A 21514-nucleotide genomic window follows, 5' to 3' on the forward strand; every position below is an offset into this window, starting at 1 on the left:
GCACTCACAGCTGTCGGAATGCACTGTTCAGCAGCTGTAGCCTCTGATCGTGAAAAGGTTTTCCAACATGTCCTTTCAACAGAAGGTGATTTTAAATGATCGACTTCTGTCAAACAGGTGCGGCCACAGACTGATCAATATTTATCCTGTTCCCCCTAAACCAGCCAAATTTTGATTAGTGTATGCCCAGTTTAAGTCACATGTTGTTTCTATAAACAATAAATGGCTATTACCTATTATAGTAGCCTGCAGCATTTTTTCTGAACATAATACAAAATTGTTCATCTGTAAAAAATAGTATCAGAAAAACACATGTAGTGGCTGTAAAGCCTTACATATACTCAGTGAGATGACCAGCTTCAGGTCATACATAGATTAGATGAAACCAATCCCCCTACAAAATTTGTCCCTGTTTATCTCAAACAATCTCTTCCTGTACAGCCTGCTAAAACACACACATTACATTTTTATCAGCTTCAGTAGGCAGGGGACAGGGATTTGATGTTGAACTGTACAGACTAGAGAGGAGAGATCAGTGGGGTTGATTTACTAAGCCTGGAGAGTGCAAAAGCTTCCAGGTTTTATTTTCAAAGGTTAGAAAGTTAGAAGCTGATTGGCTACCATACACAGCTGCATCAGATTTTGCAGTCTCCAGGTTTAGTAAATCTCACCCACTGCAACCTGAGACCTGTATGGAGGCAAATGACTCTACACAGAATAATAGCCTATACTGTGCATGTTTCCATATCAGACACCTGCTGTTTGCTGGGGGGGGACGGAGCCATCACCTGGTATTCTGTGGTGTTGAGTTAGATCACAGATCCATGGAGTCCTATGATTGTATGAGAGAGACAACCTCAGCCTGGGCTCCTGCCAGGCCATGCCTCCAATGCGTTTTGCTCCGCCCCTGGAGCTTAGTCATGGGGATCCCCATGACTAAGCTCCGGGGGCAGAGCGAAACACATTGGGGTGTGGCCTGGTGGAAGCCCAGGCTGAGGTTGTCTCTCTTATACCACCATAGGACTCCCTGGATGTGCGGTACCAGGGATCTTTCCTCTCTTCCTTCCAGTGACTACAGGAGCTAGGACAAGCTCCATCCCTTGCTGGCACTCCTGCAGTGGTTGCAGCATCACCCACACTACTCCCCATAGTGATCCAGCCTGAGTGGCACACTAAACAAACCGTGGATCTGCTGGGACACATCACAGGTCCCAGAAGGCTGTGGGACCATTCACAATGTGCAATGGGAAGCCAGCTGTGAAGCCACAAGGAGTCACTGCCAGCTTCCCCTAGTAAACATGCTGGTGCTAGGGACCAGAAGACCAGCGAAGAACCAGCTCGAGTGAGGACGCACTAAATCCCTGGACAGGTAGGTGTCCAGGGATTCATATACTGTATGTATTTCAATTGCATATTTAGCTGTTTGCCTGGATTTCAGCTTTAAACTATAAGGTCTCTTGTACACTGGAGTAAAAACCGCCGTTTTTTTTTTTTTTTACTGATTTGACATTGTTGCTATGGAACAATGGGCACAGCTGAGCAAATATTAGTAATATAGAGATGAGTAGAGCACTGTAAAACAAAAATAGAACATTTTACATTTGCAGTAATTTACTCGCATACGTGTGTTTACACGTCAATAAGCATGTTTATGCGAGTATAAATGATTACATTACAACACTAGCAATGAAGAAGACTTATACTCGTCAATACAATTTTTATATGCCTATACTCAAGATTACTCAGGCTCTACACAATTTGTTTACTCAGAGAATTTCTGTCAATAAGTTCCTGAGTAAACCTCAGTAAATTAGGATGGCCGTGTACAAGATGCCTAAATATACTACAATCTCCCACCAGGACAATCCCATGCAAGAAGTAAACAATCTGTTTATGTCAAATTCTTTTTTAATCTTCAGGTTTTTGATGGAAGTGGATCATTTTTATCCTACATCAACACTTCTGCTGACCCACTCTATGGTCCCCAAGGACTTGCTTTGACATCAGATGGTCACGTTGTCGTAGCAGACTCTGGAAACCACTGCTTTAAGGTTTACCGGTACTTACAGTAAATGGACAGCCACAATTTTGTGGGATTTTCTGCACTGGATATGAACCAACTTCAGGATGGATAAAAGCATCTCATCTTTTATCTGAAGTTATCTTCAAATGACTTTCCTTTATTTAAACTCCACTCAGCCATGTTTACGTTTCAGCGATGGGTCCTTTCTGTGTCAAATGTTTCATCGCTACACATTAAAAAAAATAACCTTTCCATTGTAATATAGGACCCCATTAATGTGTTAGAGGTCTCCAAACAATTGTTTTGAAAGAAAACTCATCTCGTGCACTTAGCTCTTAGGCCTCTTGGAGAACTATAATTTACAAATAGGATGTTCCTCATCTGATCTTCCATGTTCTACAATATCGATTGTTGTCATTCATTGTTTGCCCAGCACTGAAATCTGGAAGCCTTTGAGACATATAAATTCTGGTAGGTATTGTATTTAAGCATAGAGTAAATACAACCTTTGTCTTTAATAACAGTAATGTAATATAGTTAATGTACATGTGTATTCGGGAGTAAAACTTTCCACTGTTGTCACATTTGTAACATTGACTTGCGTCTTCTCTACACAGCCATTTACAATGTATGTGCACTTCTATTTATCCTGTGAACATTGATAAAGCATTATTAACTATGTGATGTTTCATTTCATGCCTTTTCCATTTTTTATACAAAACGGGAAAAAAGTACAATGATAACTTTTAAATATGAAGCTAAAGGGAGAGGGGGATTTTGAGTTCAGGTTATAGTTATTGCCATTGGCATAATGACTTTTTTTTTTTTTTTTTTTACAGCCTAGGACGTATAACTGTCAGCACTAGAAATGTTGCATGCTTTTTTCTTGTGAAATGCTACTTTAGATACTTGCATAAGAACTGAAAGAAAAGTGGGAGTGTTGCAGCTAGTGATAGATCTTGCCACCTATAAAAAAAATTAGCTTCTGATTGCCTGCTGAGGAGGCAACACCCACACATTACTTTTTGTTCAGTTGTATACATATACGTTTGGTTAGTTGTATACATTGGTCCATTGTACACTATGTCACCCAAGAAAACAAGGGCAGGGTGGGGCCTTGCTGGATAAATAGCCATAAGAATTATGGGCCAATGTTGCATTTCTTTTATCAAAATTTGAGGTACTTTATGACTATTTAATTGCATATATATTTTTATTTTATTTATGTGATTTGAGTCATCTTTAATACCATTGGTAGATAGTCACAAAGCTTAAATGTGTTAAGGCCAAATCTGCCTTTGTACAGGCTCTGGTTTGGACTATGTTCTGAATGTATTTATATCCATTCCAGTTTTTGTATACTTTCCAATTTTTAGTGCAAGAAACATTAGATTTATTGGGTTAAATTGCTTGTTAAGCTAACCCAAAGTGACGTGTGCCTTCACCATGCAATCTTTCAGCAGAACCCTTAAGATGAATTCATGTGAAGGGTGCCTGCAAAAGATGGAACAAATATATTGACCAAAAATTGAATTGCTTTTAAGTGGAGATAACAAAAAAATCCCTAATCTTGTATAAATTCAGGTTTCAATGACCCAATTCTTTGTATTTCATCACAGCCAAAGATGAAGTCCAAATTACACATTTACGATTCTATGAACAGAAGTCCTTACATAAATGTCATATTGATTTTGGCAGTCCTCTAAATATTGTATAATAGCAGCTGTATAGTTAGGTATGCCTCCTAAAACCCAACTCTGGGCAAACAAAAAATTTTCTCTTGCAGTGGGGCTGTGCCCACACTGCAGTGGTTATTTGCTTGTATTTTTCCAGGATCTTTTGTTCCTCCCCCGCAACTAGACCAATAGAGGGTAGTGTCTGCAACCTGACATTGTCAAGACCATAGCAGGGTCCATATCCCTACTCTGGAGATCCACTGCTGGATCATGGGGGCAGCACCATCTGCTGGGGGAACAGAGGATCAGGAGAGTAAAACTGTTTCTCCTCTCCCCTAGACAAAAGGAGCAATTTCTAATTCTCCTGTAGCTGGGCTTTAAAGCTTCAGTCTGCTAAAAAAAAACTCCAAAAAACTATGCATGCACTGTGGGGTTAATTTTACCCAGCAAGGCAGAGTGAGATCAACTTCTTATGGCGAAGGCAAATGTGTTTAATGTGGCAATTCCGCTGGGATGCTGGGAAATGATCCATGCCCGCTCCATAACCAGTGAGCATTCATGATTGCTGTTGGATGCACTGCATTTATCTCTGTAGTGACAATGGGAGGCAAAAGGCTATTTCTTAGAAATTTGCATTCAGACTATTATTTTTCCCTTATATAGATATTGTAAATGACACGCAGTCCTTAATAATAGCATGTTCATTCGTATCCCATCATCCCATCAATGTTCTGTATGGAGCAAATAATTTTGTTTACAAGGAATAATATTTTCTTGTTATATGTATCCCGACATTTATATTTTTTGTTTCTTGACTTGTAGAGGGGGCAAATTACATTTTTTTTTTTTCTTGCTCATAATGCTGTATCCTTTAAAAGATTGAAACCAATTTTACTGATGTTAATATTGGCATTACATTATCATTTTTTTCCTGGGCAAAACAGAACATGAATGCCACTAATGTAACCCAATGCGTGTGCCTGAAAGATTGCTTTACTGTGCCATTTCTAAAATGGCTGAAGTGAACCTTTTAGATAAAATGTCAAGCTTGGTACTGGATTTTCTACAATAGTTTAGTGCAAAAGAAATAAAATATTGAAAATCACTAACTTATGCTTGCTGTATTCCTATCTATGCTTTCGAGAGGGGAAACTTTAAGGATAGATGCATGGTTTCCTAAATATATCTAGACAAATTTAAGCAAGTTTGCAAATATAACATTTTCCTTGCTCTCCCTGTTCTTAGAACTGATATCAAGAATCCTGTCAATTTAGATTTCTGTCTGTTTACTTTAATGCCATTGTAGTCTTACAAGAGCTTTGAGCTGTGAGGCTCCATGCACACTGGGCTTAAAAAAAAAAAAAAAAAAAATAGTCTGTTCCCTTGGCAGGAAAAATCATTCATATAGAGCATTTTTGTACATAGTTTAGGAGAGTTTTGCATTTTTTCTGCCAGAAAGCTCCAATCAGAAACGCAAACCAGGAGGGTTTTTTCCTGCCTCTAAACGTTGAGCTTAAAATATACTTGTAATTGTCCTAATGTGCATGGACGCATAGGATAACATTGAGCTGCTTCTACGGGCAGAACACAAAACTCCTGTAAAAGCAGCGATTTTTAAGCCTGTGTGCATGGTGCCTTCGTGTTTAGATCTCAGCACCCTTTTAGATGTGCTTGCTTACATATGAAATTACCTCAGCCAACAAATCTTTGGAATTGCCTTTTTCTAAAGGTCTTCTGGGTGTGCACTCTCTACACATACTGTTTGCACTGAAGGCATGTGTTCTGTAACGGTGATCATTTAATGGATGAATCTGTCGGCTAGGATGAGCAATATAAGATTTAATTTGTATCAAAAGATGTGCTTATCATTTATTATCTATTAAACCTACTATCTGTTTAAAGCAATCCTGTGTAATGCTAGATTATAATCATTCCATCTCATGAAAGAGGCATAATCGTGAAGTAGCAAAGTCTCAGACTGTAACTCGACGAAAATGCAATGATGTGCTGTGGCCCTTAGCAAATAGACTTTAACTTTAATTAGGTTATTGGAGTTTAAATAATGAGAGGATATCTTGTTGCTGTGGAGAACAGTGCATCATTGATGTTCGCCCCAAGTTATTAAACAAGGACCACTTTGTCCACTTTCATTATTCGCAAACCTTTTTCTTACAGATTTCTATTAAAACACAGAAGTGAGGAAAGAGAGAGAAAAGAGAGTAGAGTGAACAGAGAAGGAAGAAAGTCGGATTATAATTTAAGGCCATGCTCTGGCTACATCTTAAACTGGTCATACACCAGTTAAATTTAATTTGAAAAAAAAACTCATGTTTGGAGCATCTTGCAATTATTAATTTCAAATCTATGATTCATAGATGATTTTTGACTGCCTTAGATTTTCCTTGTCACTACAAAGAGTGGAAAAAATTCTTGCATGATGTAAAAAAAAAATCATGCTTGCTGTAACATGCATCCCAAAATCCAACACTGAATTTGAAACACTGGCATGCAAATCAAACTAAATTTTCATACTAAATTTGTTGAATCCATAATGGTATTGTGGAATGCCTGACAAAAGATTTTACTGCTGGTTTACACCAGAACGCGTTGTAGGAAAGGTGCAGTCCATGTGTGTTTTGGGCAACATGTTCAAAACGCACTAGGTGTGCAGTCTGTTGCAGGTGTCAGTAAATTCTTAACACCCCAAATGCAGATTGCAAATGCAGTGCGTTTGCCTGCACCAGATCGTATGTACCGCAGTACCATGTGAATTAGTGTGGTGTGTTCTTGAAAAGTAGCGCATGTCCTACCTTTTCTGCTATTTCAGCCCAGTTGAATGAATGGTCTGAAAATTGCACCATGGTGAGTCACCCAGGAATCTCACAGGACCGTGGGCCGCACTCCTGTGCAATTTTAGGTGTAAACCGTCCCTTCCTAAATTTCAATACAATAATTCAAACTAAATTCTACTGTTGTATGGCCAGCTGTACTAAACCGGTCTAAAGGGGAGACCCTACTGGTAACGTGAAAGATTTTGAAGTTTTCCAAGAAGGTAGCATAAGACCTTCTATGCTGAAGCTAATCTTTAGAATGAATAGGTTTAAGTGAATTGGTTAACACAAGGATCCACAGGATTTGAATAGTAGTGTCATTTTCTGACTCTATGGTATAGCAAGAGTGTGTTATTCACAACGCTGCCTAAGCAGAATTGCAGAAATTTTGGTAAAACAGCATAAATATATTTAGCTGTTTTCTAGAGCTCTGGTTTAATATCAAGGCTCTACTTCTATTTGTATTTCAGGTACCCTCAATGAACACAAGAGTTTTTATATTTAATCTGCTGTATGAATCCCAAATTGCTGATTGTTAGGATGCATATGTTTTATTATAAACTGAATATATTTTGCTTGCACTAAGGCTACCTAGACAGTTGCACAAACCTCTGCCACTTTATGAACCCATAAAACTCTAGTCCTATTAGTCTATGAAAGCATTTTGAAGGAACTGTAGAATGAAGGGTTTCATGTCACATTTAAACTGGACCTAAGTTAAACATTTGGGAGATGCAGCACTTTAAATATGATGTAATAATTTAAATGTATATGTAGAAGGTATTTGTAATTACCCATGTCACTATTGTTTATGTATCTTGCACATATGATACACACAGGTGCAAAGTCTGTATTTCTAGGTTGTGTAGAATATGCCAGATAGGCATTCCCAGGCAAAGCTGCTGCCATTTCTACTGGCTATGTGAAACCGCAGAAACTTGTATAAAAAATGGTAAATCCACTTCATGACACACATGTTCCATCTACTTACTGGAATTCCTGTATAAATGGTTCACAACTCAACAACCTAATAAACAGCTTGATTGTACACCCTGGCTTCCGAAAGTGGATTTTTGGAAAAACGTGATTAATCTGGTTATTGAGAATCATTGTATGTGCGAGTGACTTGGTGATTGATTGGAAGTAAATAGATATGATCTTACCAGCATTATTCCAGGCAAAACACCACTGATCTTACTCAGCAAGACTGCGCAAACATGACATAGTTACATAGTTGGTGAGGTTGAAAAAAGACACAAGTCTATCAAGTCCAACCTATGTCCTGCAGTAATTCATGGCAATCTGGCTATTCAACAATCATTTCATTCAGCAGCTCAGTTGATGCATTCATTGAAATACACATATTGAAGACAATGTGGTGTGGGGGCTCAAAGCCTTCAGGTACAATGCAGGACTGCTGGTCCTGAATTCTTTGTGATGACATCAGACAGCCAAAATTGGACAGGTGGCAAAGAGAAGTGGGTTTGTGGGACTGGTGGAACAGTGTGGAGAAAGCCTGTTGGAGCATCATTTTCTTTTAAACGAAAACAAACAATTTGTTGTTGCTATTTGCTATTTTACTATTTAGCTTTAAAGCGGGGGTTCACCCACACCGCCAAAAAAAAAAAAATATTAAAAGCCAGCAGCTACAAATACTGCAGCTGCTGACTTTTAATACATGGCCACTTAACTGTCCCAGGGTCCAGCGATGTCGGCAGGGGACGCCAAAACCCGCTCGGTTCTCGGCAGCTGCCGCCGCCATCCTAGGTGAGGGAATCAGGAAGTGAAGCGCTGCGGCTTCACTTCCCGGTTCCCTACTGCGCATGCGCGAGTCGCGCTGCGCGTCCCAAATGGTCCCCGCTCTCTCCTGGGAGCTGTGTGTTCCCAGGAGACAGCGTGGTGGGGACGGGAAGAGGTGTAGACTCCCATGGGAGTCTATGCCGGAAGTGGGTGCAAATACCTGTCTTAGACAGGTATCTGCACCCCCCTCCCCCCTGAAAGGTGCCAAATGTGACACCGGAGGGGGGGAGGGTTCCGAAAAGCAGAAGTTCCATTTTTGTGTGGAACTCCGCTTAAGTATTTCTAAAGCTATCTTGCTGTCTAGACTTCCAAACATATGAGGCCTCATCTACCAAAGTGTGCAGTATAGCTATAGCAACCAAGCCATTTGAATGATACACTGTAGAATAACAGCTAAGAAATAAAAACTGGAGTCTGATTATGGTGCCCATGGACTTTACAGAACATTATTTAGGTTTCCTTTTTGCAGACATGATTCATAAACCATTGTTTTTACTCATTACATACTGACAGTAAGAATTTTAAAAAACCATTTGGACTTAAATAGTCCTAGTGATAGCTGGTGTGATCTGTGTATGGAATCACTTGTGTATGATCTGGCCTACTATGTAAAAAACTACATGCAGTGTTTCTTCTGCAATAAAAGAAACCTACCTATCAGCTAGCAGTCTTCTCTGGCAGGTACACTGAGCTGTGCAAGAGCAGCTCAGTTTACATTCTGGCACAGCGGCTGTGTGCTGGAAAGACTGCACTCCTGTGCATGAGCCCCAAACCATCAAACAAGTACACAACCTCTTGCGTTTGAGAGTGGACCCCAGAGGTAGCAGTTGCCTAAATTTCCATCCTTGCTTTTGTGGACATGCCTCGCCTTGCTGCCTTCTCAAGACTAGGGAAGTCTGGATACACTGAAACCATAAACAAAACAGAGGGTGCACCAGCCTAAGTGCATTATCCTCAAAACATATCTTTTTATTGTAAAAAAAAATATATAAATATACCCTCAAACCAACAGCTGCATCAAAGTTTGTCAAAATATTACATGTCCAAGACCTCAATGCATCACATCTCATAACAGGATGATAAACGTTCAAAAGGCTAACACATTTTGAGGGGCTTCCCTCTTCTTCAGAGCCAGTGGCTGGAGCGCGCTCTGTTTTTTTTTTTTTTTTTTTTTCTTTATGGCATGAGCGAGAGTGGCCTCATCCAGCACTGGCTAATGAGAATGGCCGCAGCCTGGCACCAGGAACAAGCTAGGTAGTAATGCTGGTGCCAGAAAGAGACGTGTGGGTCCCCAAACAAAGTTACATCATTGGTGAACATAGAGGGAAAATAGGAAACTGAAGCTGCACAGTTTAGCACTGAAATGTTTGTGCAATTAGCAAACCATTTGATTTAGACAGTAACAGATAGGGATAGAAGAAAAATGTTATGAAAAACTAAAAACAATGGGAGGGAATTATCAAAAAGTGGTTCAAGCACAATGCTTGGACTACTCATCTAAACATACAAAATTAAGCAGATGCTGCTCCTAATTAACCAAAGTGACACAAGCCCCTTTTGTTAAGTAGCAGCAATCTGTTCCCTGTTCTGCTGTGACAGACACAGCACAGAGATTAGGAGAGATGGAGCTGCATGCACTGATCTATTTGAAACAGTAAAATGAGTCTGTATATGCAGTAAAGCATTATACTCACTGTGGAACCTAAGGGGCTAATCCTGCATATTGTGTAAAAAGGCTGTTTGATCCTGTCTTTTCTGATCCTCCCCTTCTTCCACAGTCCCCAATTCATCCCCTGATAGTACAGAGCTTTGGGGGCACAATGCACATGCTCAGTTTGGTGTGTATTGCTAGAGAGTTTTTTTTGTTTATTTTTGGGGAGGGCGCATGTAATCGGCACAGGGCCAATCGGCACTGTCCAGACAGAGGGTCAGGGGTCCTGCAGCCTCATAGGACAGTCAGAGGAGAATGCAAACTCCTACAAGCTTTAAACCGTGCTTGGCAGGACACTGATAGAAGTCACAAGTCTGCTATATACTGCTGATGAGAGAAAGTATTCAGCAGTTTATATTTGCTAAAATAATTGTATTTCCATGTTCCGTGGGAGACCAGCTATAGTGAATGCAGGGTCCTGGGTTTAGTAAAACTTTAACTTTCCTGCACCAGGTAGCTTAGTTACTTATGAGTTGTTTTAAGTGACAGTAAAAAAGTAACCGATAATAGCAGTTTAGATAAGATGTTGGAAATAAGAATAAAAAGTTAGATTTGAATCTATTGAAACATAATGTTGACTGAAGATATTTTTTATTTTTTTTTGGATCTTGCGAAACTCCTAAAACACAGTAATCAGGCAGGCAGAATGCCCCTTTGGTGAGTGGAAAGAATGTCACTCTTACAAACAGATAAAAAGATCTAATTGGTGTCATGTCATTGGCTCTGCCTTGGGGAACTTGGCAAGTACCATCCGATAGGAGGTCAAGCAGCCATAGATCAAGGAGCCCCTAGCAAAGTCTGGAGGAATCCTAGTTCAAAATGACTGGTCTAGTGGATAAAGATCGAGCTGCTGATGGTCAAATCTATGAACAGAAGCTCTACTATAGTCTGTTTTTTTTTCTAATGGGTGCTGCCATCTTGCCTTTACAGAGCAAGTGAAGTTGGGCATTTACATACCACATGTTAAAGACTTACCATCCTTCCTGCAACAGTTACAGATGTGTAAAGCCAGGGAGAACCTTTATAGGGTGATGTGTTGGTGGCGAGCTTTGCTAGCTAGGACCAAAAATGTGTGTGTGTGTGTGTGTGTGTGTGTTTCATTTGATTTAGGGATATGGCTCATTCAAATTCGTTGTATGGTTTGTTACAAACACACCTGTTCAAAAAGGTACAAATTTACTTGGTGCTGTGCTATAAAATCAATGTATCTAATTATGTATCACACTTAATAAAATATGAATCAAATGACAAGTGTCTCAAAATTCACATGACCCCATAATTATAAATAAACTATAATGAAACTGCAAAATAATTTGTGTCAACCAAAATGCAATCAATGTAGAAGAACTATGAGGTACCTGGTGATGACTTGAATGTTGTGGAGGCCTTTCTTGCACCTCCTGCCCACGACTCCTAAGGCTCGGTTCACACAGGGGCAACACGATTTCAGCGCGACTTTGTACGGCGGCTTCAACGCGGCTTCAGCGCGACTTTAGCAAATTACAACGCGACTTCAAGTCGCCTCCAGGACAGGCGACTTCGGCTGTGGCCAATCACAGGACAATCAGCTCTCTGGGAGGGAGGGGTTTGCCTGGGCAAACGAAATTTTTTGCCTGCAAAGTCGCTTGACTTTAGAGAGAGATCCGACTTGGAGGCGACTTCCATTGATTTCTATGGTACAGGTCGCCTACCAAGTCGGATCCAAGTAGTACAGGGAGTACGCTCTGAAGTCGGAGCGACTTCAGTAGTGTCTATTAAGACGCTCCCATTCACTGTCATGTGAATCTCTTTCTGGGGCGACTTGAGGGGCGACAAGTCGGATCCCAAGTCGTCCCAGTGTGAACCGAGCCTAAAGGTGGAGACAAAAAGTGTGAGGGTATGGAGTGGCATGAGTGCCGGAGTAGCTGGCTGCCAAAGTCAGTGCTTCAGGTGGATAAACCTGTGGGGTCACAGTTCTCAGGGCAGGATACTGAAGCTGCTTGGCACCAGAGCAGGAGATGGGTCCAGTAAACAGGCCGAGGTCAGAGAGATCAAATAAATCAGATGAATGCAGGAGCAAAGGCAAAATCCAGGGGAAATCCAGGTCATACACAGGTAAGCAGGTATAAAGGATTGGATCTCAGGAATACAGGTACAAGCTGAAGACCATCCAGCAATTGCTTATGGTGACAGACCAAGTTAAATAGGCCATTGGGCACCAAGTGCGCACACTAATTGTTGTGTACATGTACAAGTGCGCCAACAAATGCGAGCACGATGAACTGGAATAGTTCATCTATTACCTCTTTGCCTAGAGGTTTGAGCATGTGAGTGATGCACACACAAGAATATGAGCAGAAGCCCGCACTAGTTTTCTGGTGCTGGGAATCTGCCTTACCTTACAAGAACAATCCATATAAAAAGTAATTCATATAAAAAATAAGGTTCATATAAATCTGTGATCACATGTAATCCATTGTTCCCTGATGTATCCAACCTAAATCTCTATGGAGATGTGCCAAGTATCATCCAGTCCGGACGTGCACACACCATACCACCACCAGGAACCCCCCAACAGGTGTATGCTCACTTTGGAAATGGGCTTTTTTTTTTTTTTTTAATAAAGGCCAATAAGCATCGAAACAATCTGGGATTCAAGATGGCTCCTACAGGTGTACATCCAATATGTATAAAAACATTCACGCCAGGTGTAAATATAGTGTAAACACCCGTGCTCAGAAAATATAGCCCATGACGATTAAAATCAAGAAAATTATTAGTGTTAGATAACTGTAAATAATAAGCAGCTGCTCAAAACCATGTGCAAAATTGTTACACTGTCGCTTCTAAATCATAAATACAAAGCAGAACAGTGCTCTACTGCCAAAATACTACTGTGTGTCTCAGAAGTACAAATTGCAGAACTAAAAAAAACAACCCAAAATGCAATCTTATACAGTGCAATAAATCAAAAAACGTGCAAACATAGCAAAGTTCATCAATTGTTAAAATACTGTGCCACAAAACACAGAAAAAAGTGCTATAATAAGTCCATCCATTGATAAATGCTCAATGTACCCTTCTCACTCACCAGCAAGAATTGACCACTTATTATTCATAAATAGGTCACCAATCAAATGCTTATTTTCTTCTCCACTGTCAGCCTCCTCCTTTTTCCTTTTAAAGTGCCTTCAGGAACCTCCTAGGTATACTCCATAATCGCCTATAATGTTTGTAGAAAAAGAAGACCAGGGAAGTGGTCATAGCCCAACATGTTTATTAATTAAAAAACCCAGTAACTGTAAAAAGTAGAGCACTCACTTAAATTGGTGCTCCCCTGGCACCCAAAATTACCTGACAAAACCTTGCTTTGGAACCAGCCAGTGTGCGTTCAAATGGTGGATGTGATGTCCCACTCCTACCCGTTTTACCACGTCAAGAACGTCATCAGGAAGAACGTCCGCTTGTGACATCACTTCCGCCATTTGGAGCACATGCTGGCCCCATAGTAGTATGGTTAGTGAGGTTAGAGTCCCCTATCAGTGTTTTTTTTTGCTGTGTCCCTGCTGGGGTGATTCGCCCTTTTCTAGCTGTCCAAGTCACCATTCTTACTAAAACAAACTGTGTTGGGAATAAAAGTGTTGCCCCAGCAACAGGGAAATCATCTAAAAGACGTATTGCAGTGACGACTGTCTCAAGCTTGCCACACACCGCTCAAATGTCTGGTTAATTCCTGCCGGCACCACCTGCCCCAACCCCCCCCCCCCCCCCGCCAAATGTGGCAGTGGAGGGGAGGGCAAGCAAACAAGCAGAACTTCTCCCTTTCGGGGAAGTTCTACTTTAACCACTTAAGGACCAGGCCTATTTTTCAAACTTAAAGTAAAAATCCTGTTTTTTTTTTTTTTTTGCTTAGATTTACTTAGAACCCCTAAACATATTTATTATATATATTATTTATTATATATTACATATATATATATTGTGGCAGAGCGAGGCTCTGTCCCTGTGAAATTGAAGGTAAAAGAGACACAGAGTTTGCATATCTGCGGACTGCAAGACTACAGAGTGTAGAGTTTAAATGGAGAAAACTGCTCTGTCAGTTTTCTCCAGGTTTTGCTAGTTCCAGATGGGATTCTGTAGTTTGGAGATCCCCAAGAGTCATGGGTGGGATGGGATCTCCAACCCTGTGTCCGGGTCCTGAAGATAGCAAGCAGGGTGTGTGCCCAGCTGCACACAGCCCATATAACGAGGGGCTGGTGAAAGCAGAAGGTGGAAGGAAGGTGGAGTTGGAGCAGTGGCTCCTAGTGAGTGTCTCTGTGTGAAGACAGAAGCTGTGTGCATTGAGGGGCTTGAAGCCTGTGTGCGTTTAAGAAACCAGAAGCTGTGTGCATCCAAGACTGTGGGCCTAGAAGAGCTGGTAGTTTGAGGGACCAGTACCTGTAGCAGCAGTGCTGTTGAAGAGTAGCCGGGTGGGCTTGTATTTTCAGTTGGGTCTGAATGATGTTTAAACCTCTGTGTGGGATTCCTGAGTGGACTTTTGTTTCGTTTTTATCACTTAATAAACGTAGGCTACCAGGCCCTTAACTATAAACACCTGTCTGATGTGGACTCACTACATGAAAACACATCTACCACTGAGCTGAACAATCCCCCATGCCACAATATAAATATATATATATATATATATATATATATATATATATATAATAATTTTTTCAGACACCCAAGAGAATAAAATGGCAGCAGTTGCGATACTATGTCACACCATTAACCACTTACCAACCGGCCCATAGCCGAATGACGGCTGCAGGGCGGTTGGATAACTCTGGGAGGACGTACTATGACGTCCTCCCAGAATTCCCCTCTCGCGCGCCCCCTGGGGCGCGCACCCGAACACAACCGTGACCGCCGGGTCCGGAGGACCCGGCGCATCACGGATCCCGGTAAATGTCCGCTGATCGCGGCCGTTTACCATGTGATCGCGCCGTCAAATGACGGCGCGATCACATGTAAACAGATCGGCGTCATCTGATGACGCCGGTTCCTCTCCTCCCCTCCTGTGTACCGATCGGTACACTGTGAGCGGAGGGGGGGATGTGTAGTGCCCACAGCGCTGCACAGAGACATCCATCCATCCATGCTCAGCCATCCCTCACTACTATGCAATGCTGTGCAATACTCTGCAATACCCCCACAATACTCTGCAATGCAGTGCAATACTCTGCAATACCCCCACATTACTCTGCAATGCTGTGCAATACTCTGCAATACCCCCACAATACTCTGCAATGCTGTGCAATACTCTGCAATGCTGTGCAATACTCTGCAATGCCCCCACAATACTCTGCAATGCTGTGCAATACTCTGCAATGCCCCTACAATACTCTGCAATGCTGTGCAATACTCTGCAATGCCCCCACAATACTCTGCAATGCCCCCACAATACTCTGCAATGCCCCCACAATACTCTGCCATGCCCCCGCCATACTCTGCCATGCCCCCGCCATACCCCGCCATACTCCGCAATACCCCGCCATACTCCGCCATACCCCGCCATACTCCGCCATACTCCGCCATACCCTGCAATACCCCGCCATACTCTGCAATACCCTGCCATTCCTCGCCATACTCCGCAATACCCCGCCATACCCCGCCATACCCCGCCATACCCTGCCATGCTGTGCCATGCTCAGCTGTACTCGCCCTCTGTATGTGGCCAGGCTGTGGAAGTCTCACACATGTGGTATCGCCGTACTTAGGAGGAGTAGGAGAATCTATTTTGGGGTGTCATTTTTGGTATGTACATGTTATGTGGTAGAAATATTGTATAAATGGACAACTTTGTGTTAAAAAAAAAAAAAGCGTTTTAACCACTTCCCGCCCGCCGGCCGTCATACAACGTCCTTGACTTTGTGCGGAGATATCTGAATGATGGTTGCAGCTACAGGCATCATTCAGATATCAGCTTTTTCAGCCAGCGATTCCCTACACCATGAGAACGATCATAGCAGCTGTTCCACTGCTTGATCGTTCTTACGGGAGGCGAGAGGGGATGTCCCCCCCCTCCCGCACTTCTACCGACTCACCGCTACGATCGAAGCCAGGATGGTTTTTTTTTTTTTATTTCAGGCTTCCCAGCCTAGAGGTGAGATGTGGGGTCTTATTGACCCCATATCTCACTGTAAAGAGGACCTGTCATGCCATATTCCTATTACAAGGATGTTTATATTCTTTTTTTGGAAAAAAGCATCAAACTAAAATAAATAAAGTAAAATGAACAATAAAAAAAAAAAAAAAATTTTAAAGCGCCCCTGTCCCTGTGTGCTCGCATGCAGAAGCGAACGCATACGTAAGTCCCGCCCACATATGAAAACGGTGTTCAAACCACACATGTGAGGTATCGCTGCGATCGGTAGAGCGAGAGCAATAATTTTGGCCCTAGACCTCCTCTGTAACTCAAAACATGTAACCAGTAAAAAATTTTAAAGCGTCGCCTATGGGGATTTTTGAGTAGCAAAGTTTGGCGCCATTCCACAAGCGCGTGCAATTTTGAAAGGTGACATGTTGGGTATCTATTTACTCGGTGTAACTTCATCTTTCACATTATGCAAAAACATTAGGCTAGCTTTACTGTTTTGGTTTTTGTAAAAAAAACGCGTTAAAAAATTGCTGCGCAAATACCGTGCGAGATAAAAAGTTGCAACGACCGCCATTGTATTCTCTAGGGTCTTTGCTAAAAAAACATATATAATGTTTTGGGGTTCTATGTAATTTTCTAGCTAATAAATGATGATTTTTACATGTAGGAGAGAAATGTCAGAATTGGCCTGGGAGCTCCAGAACGTCTGAAGGTGCTCCCCTGCATGTTGGGCCTCTGTATATGGCCACGCTGTGTAAAAGTCTCACACATGTGGTATCGCCGTACTCGGGAGTAATAGCAGAATGTGTTTTGGGGTGTAATTTGTGGTATGCATATGCGGTTTGTGACAAAATACCCTGCTAATATGACAATTTTGTGGGGAAAAAAGAAAAGTAAAAAAAAAAACCTTGATTTTGCAAAGAATTGTGGGAAAAAATGACAACTTCAAAAAACTCACCATGCATCTTTCTAAATACCTTGGAATGTCTTCTTTCCAAAAAGGGGTCATTTGGGGGGTATTTGTACTTTACTGGAATGTTAGGGTCTCAAGAAATTTGATAGGCCGTCAGTACTTCAGGTGTGATCAATTTTCAGATATTCGCACCATAGCTTTTGGACTCTATAACTTTCACAAAGACCAAATAATATCCACCGATTTGGGTTAATTTTACCAAAGATATGTAGCGGTATAAATTTTGGCCAAAATATATGAAGAAAAATTACTAATTTGCAAAATATTATAACAGAAATGAAGAAAAATTTATTTTTTTACAGATTTTTTGGTCTTTTTTCTTTTACGGCGCAAAAAATAAAGAACCCAGCGGTGATTAAATACCACCAAAAGAAAGTTCCATTTGTGTGAAAAAAAGGACAAAAATTTTCATATAGATACAGTGTTGCATGCCTGAGTAATTGTCATTCAAAATGTGAGAGCACCAAAAGCTGGAAATTGGTCTGGTTAGGAAGGGGGTTTAAGTGCCCAGTTGTGGTTAAGTGGTTAAATGCACTCTTTTGGACTGAAAAATAAGAAAACAGTAAAGTTAGCCCAATTTTTTTATATTGTGAAAGATAATGTTATGCCAAGTAAATTGATACCCAACATGTCACTCTTCAAAATTGTGCCTGCTCGTGGAATGGCGACAAACTTTGACACCTAAAAATCTCCTTAGGTGACGTTTACAAATGTCTACAGTTTTGAGATACAGAGAAGGTCTTTTGCTGGAATTATTGCTCTCGCTCTAACGATCGTGGCGATACCTCATGTGTGGTTTGAGCACTGTTCACGCATGCGGGCGCGACTTACGTATGCATTTGCTTCTGCGCGCAAGCACGGTGGGACGGGTCGCTTTAAAAAATATTTTTTTTCTTATTTATTTTACTTTTTATTTTTACACTGTCCCTTTAAAAAAAAAAAAAAAAAATGGGATCACTTTTATTCCTATTACAAGGGATGTAAACATCCCTTGTAATAGAAAAAAAGCATGACAGGACCTCTTTAATGTGAGATCAGGGTCAAAAAGACCTCAGATCTTACATTTACACTTAAATGCAATAAAAAAAAAAAATGTCTTGGATGGAGTTATCTGCTGCCATAACCCCGGTATTTAACGTCAAAGTACCGACGTATTACGACGGCGGGCAGTCTGGAAGTGGTTAAGCAAGGGGATATACCCTCATTTTGGAGAGATCACCTCACTTCCTGTTGTCTCTAGAACAGGATGTGAGGAGAAATCTCTTCAGGGGGACATGGACAGCAAAAAAAAAAAATAGTGCCCTTAGATAATCTTAGAATAGATACTTTACAGAATTTTGTTGAGAGCAACAGAGTATTGTTTACATATTGTAATTTCTTCCTCAACTCAACCTGTCCAAAACCAAGCTCATAATATTTCCCCTGACTTCTCTGTCAAGATCAATGGCACAACCATCAACCCATCCCCTCATGCCAGGGTTCAAGGTGTAGTCCTGGACTCTGAACTCTCCTTTCAGCCCCACATCCAATCGCTTTCCAAAGCTTGCCGCCTCAACCTCTGCAACATCTCCAAAATACACCCCTTCCTAACCACTGAAACCACAAAGCTCCTAATACACACCCTGGTTATCTCTCGCCTCAACTACTGCAACTCCCTCCTCATTGGAGTACCTTTAAATAGGCTATCCCCTATTCAGGCCATCATGAATGCTGCTGCCAGACTCATCCACCTTACAAACCGCTCAAGGTCTGCTATCCCTCTCTGCCAATCCTTCCCAAAGAATTAAATTAAAAATACTAACAATAACTTACAAAGCCATCCACAACTTGGCCCCCAGCTACATCACTAACCTAATCTCAATATACCAACCTAATCATTCTCTTTGTTCCTCCCAAGACCTCCTGCTCTATAGTTCCCTTGTCACTTCCTCCAGGACTTCTCCCGAGCCTCTCCCATCCTTTGGAATTCCCTACCGCAATCTGTCCGACCATCTCCTACTCTCCACTTTTAGGTCCTTTAGGCACTTAGGGCCTATCCAGAAGCAAGAGAGCAGTGTAGGGTTGGGATTGTGGCTTGAAGTCCAACCAGAAGTAACGGTTCTGCCGGCCAAGAACCTGTTGTGGTCAGAGGTAGTGGGGAAGATGTCGCCACTAAGGGACCATCCACCTTATTACCAGGGACCACTGTGAGTAGCTGAAGTAAGTACCAGAGCAGTATTCTCCCCAACCAGGGATGATGAAGAATTGGGAAAATTCCGCAATTGTCGCTCTTTTTTTGTTTATAGCACCCAAAAAAAAAAATGGCAGTGATCAAATACCACCAAACGAAAGCTCTATTTGTGGGGAAAAAAAGTCTGCAAATTTTGTTTGGGTACAATGTCACACAACCGCGCAATTGTCAGTTAAAGCGATGCAGTGTCGTATTGCAAAAAAGAATGATTGAAGTGCATTATTTCTATTATTACATTGTTATATAAAATAAAATGGTTCAACTCACCATAATGCAGAATCAGTGGGAGCCCTGAGCGTGTCACTTGCCTTCAGATGCGGATTGTCATTTGCTGCGTCACCTGCCACACGTTGCGGATTGTCAGTTGCCACGACGTCACCTGCCACACATTGTGGATTAGAAAATAGTAAAAACCTTCGCGCCAGTGGTGTCGATAGCAGATAATATATATGAATTACATATACTGGTGATACATCTAGTAAGAAAACATTCCCAACAATAAAGAAAATTTGTGGAAATATATAAACAATCAGTGTAAGCTGCTCCCCAATTTTTGAATAATCAAAAAAATAGATAATCAAAAAAAGGAATGTAAGGACGATAGGGGGCACTAGATACCATATTATTCAAGTGCTCTAAATAAATAAATCTCCTGCATTACCAAAAAAATGGAAATGTAAGAAAGCTAGGGGGCGCTAGATACCATACTATTCAAGTGCTTTAAATAAATAAATATCCTGCATTACCAAAAAAATGAAAAACATAATAATGACAAATCATAATTAGATTACACATAGGAGTGCCCACAATAGTGAAAAAAAATATATAGTGATTGATTGTCCACATAAAAAAGTGTTTTGAAGTGGTTGAAATGATATCTTTCAATAATATCCCAATCTTGTTGCTGTAAACGAAAGGTTTTCCATCACCAAAGGAAAATAAGAAAAAGGAAAACACCTCGAAGTAGTAGATATCTGCTTACCAGATACCAATGACTCCTTTAGTTAAAAAGAGAGTCACTAGCGCTTGTGCAGGGTTGTGCCTGCTCACATGGATGGCCGGACTGTGGTTGGTATTATAGGCATGGATCGTTCCCGTCAAGCTCATTCAAGATAGGATAAGGATACATAGGAAACAAAAACAGTCTCCATAGCGTAAAACCATTTATTAAAAAAGTAAACAAATTAAAAAGCCAAATGGCCACTTACATCCACGCTATGGAGACTGTTTTTGTTTCCTATGTATCCTTATCCTATCTTGAATGAGCTTGACGGGAACGATCCATGCCTATAATACCAACCACAGTCCGGCCATCCATGTGAGCAGGCACAACCCTGCACAAGCGCTAGTGACTCTCTTTTTAACTAAAGGAGTCATTGGTATCTGGTAAGCAGATATCTACTACTTCGAGGTGTTTTCCTTTTTCTTATTTTCCTTTGGTGATGGAAAACCTTTCGTTTACAGCAACAAGATTGGGATATTATTGAAAGATATCATTTCAACCACTTCAAAACACTTTTTTATGTGGACAATCAATCACTATATATTTTTTTCACTATTGTGGGCACTCCTATGTGTAATCTAATTATGATTTGTCATTATTATGTTTTTCATTTTTTTGGTAATGCAGGATATTTATTTATTTAAAGCACTTGAATAGTATGGTATCTAGCGCCCCCTAGCTTTCTTACATTTCCATTTTTTTGGTAATGCAGGAGATTTATTTATTTAGAGCACTTGAATAATATGGTATCTAGCGCCCCCTATCGTCCTTACACATTGTGGATTGTCACTTGCCACGACGTCACCTGCCACACATAGCGGATTGCCACGACGTCACCTGCCACATGTTGCGGCTTTTCACTTGCCACTTCACCTGCCACACGTAGCGGATTGTCACTTGCCACGACGTCACCTGCCACACGTTACGGATTGTCACTTCGCCTGCCACACATAGCGGACTGTCACTTGCCACGACGTCACCTGCCACACATTGTGGATTGTCACTTGCCACAACGTCAACTGCCACACGTAGCGGATTGCCACGACGTCACCTGCCACACGTTGCGGATTTTCACTTGCCACTTCACCTGCCACACGTAGCGGATTGTTACTTGCCACGACATGACCTGCCACACATTATGGGTTGTCA

At 41.3% G+C, this 21514-nt stretch overlaps 1 protein-coding gene across 5 annotated transcripts in view; it reads left to right on the plus strand.

Moving 5' to 3' along the window:
* TRIM2 (tripartite motif containing 2) overlaps positions 1-7578 on the plus strand; it is a 219081-nt gene extending 211503 nt beyond the window's left edge. For all 5 annotated transcript variants that reach the window (XM_073605295.1, XM_073605279.1, XM_073605271.1 and 2 more), the window contains exon 12: positions 1920-7578. In XM_073605295.1, the coding sequence (XP_073461396.1) occupies positions 1920-2072 (153 nt within the window). In that variant the 3' untranslated portion in view covers positions 2073-7578. The remainder of the gene's footprint in view (positions 1-1919) is intronic.
* Positions 7579-21514: the final 13936 nt, after the last annotated feature.

This window comes from Aquarana catesbeiana, linkage group LG01, assembly GCF_042186555.1.
Source record: "Aquarana catesbeiana isolate 2022-GZ linkage group LG01, ASM4218655v1, whole genome shotgun sequence".
Taxonomy (NCBI): Eukaryota; Metazoa; Chordata; class Amphibia; order Anura; family Ranidae; genus Aquarana; species Aquarana catesbeiana.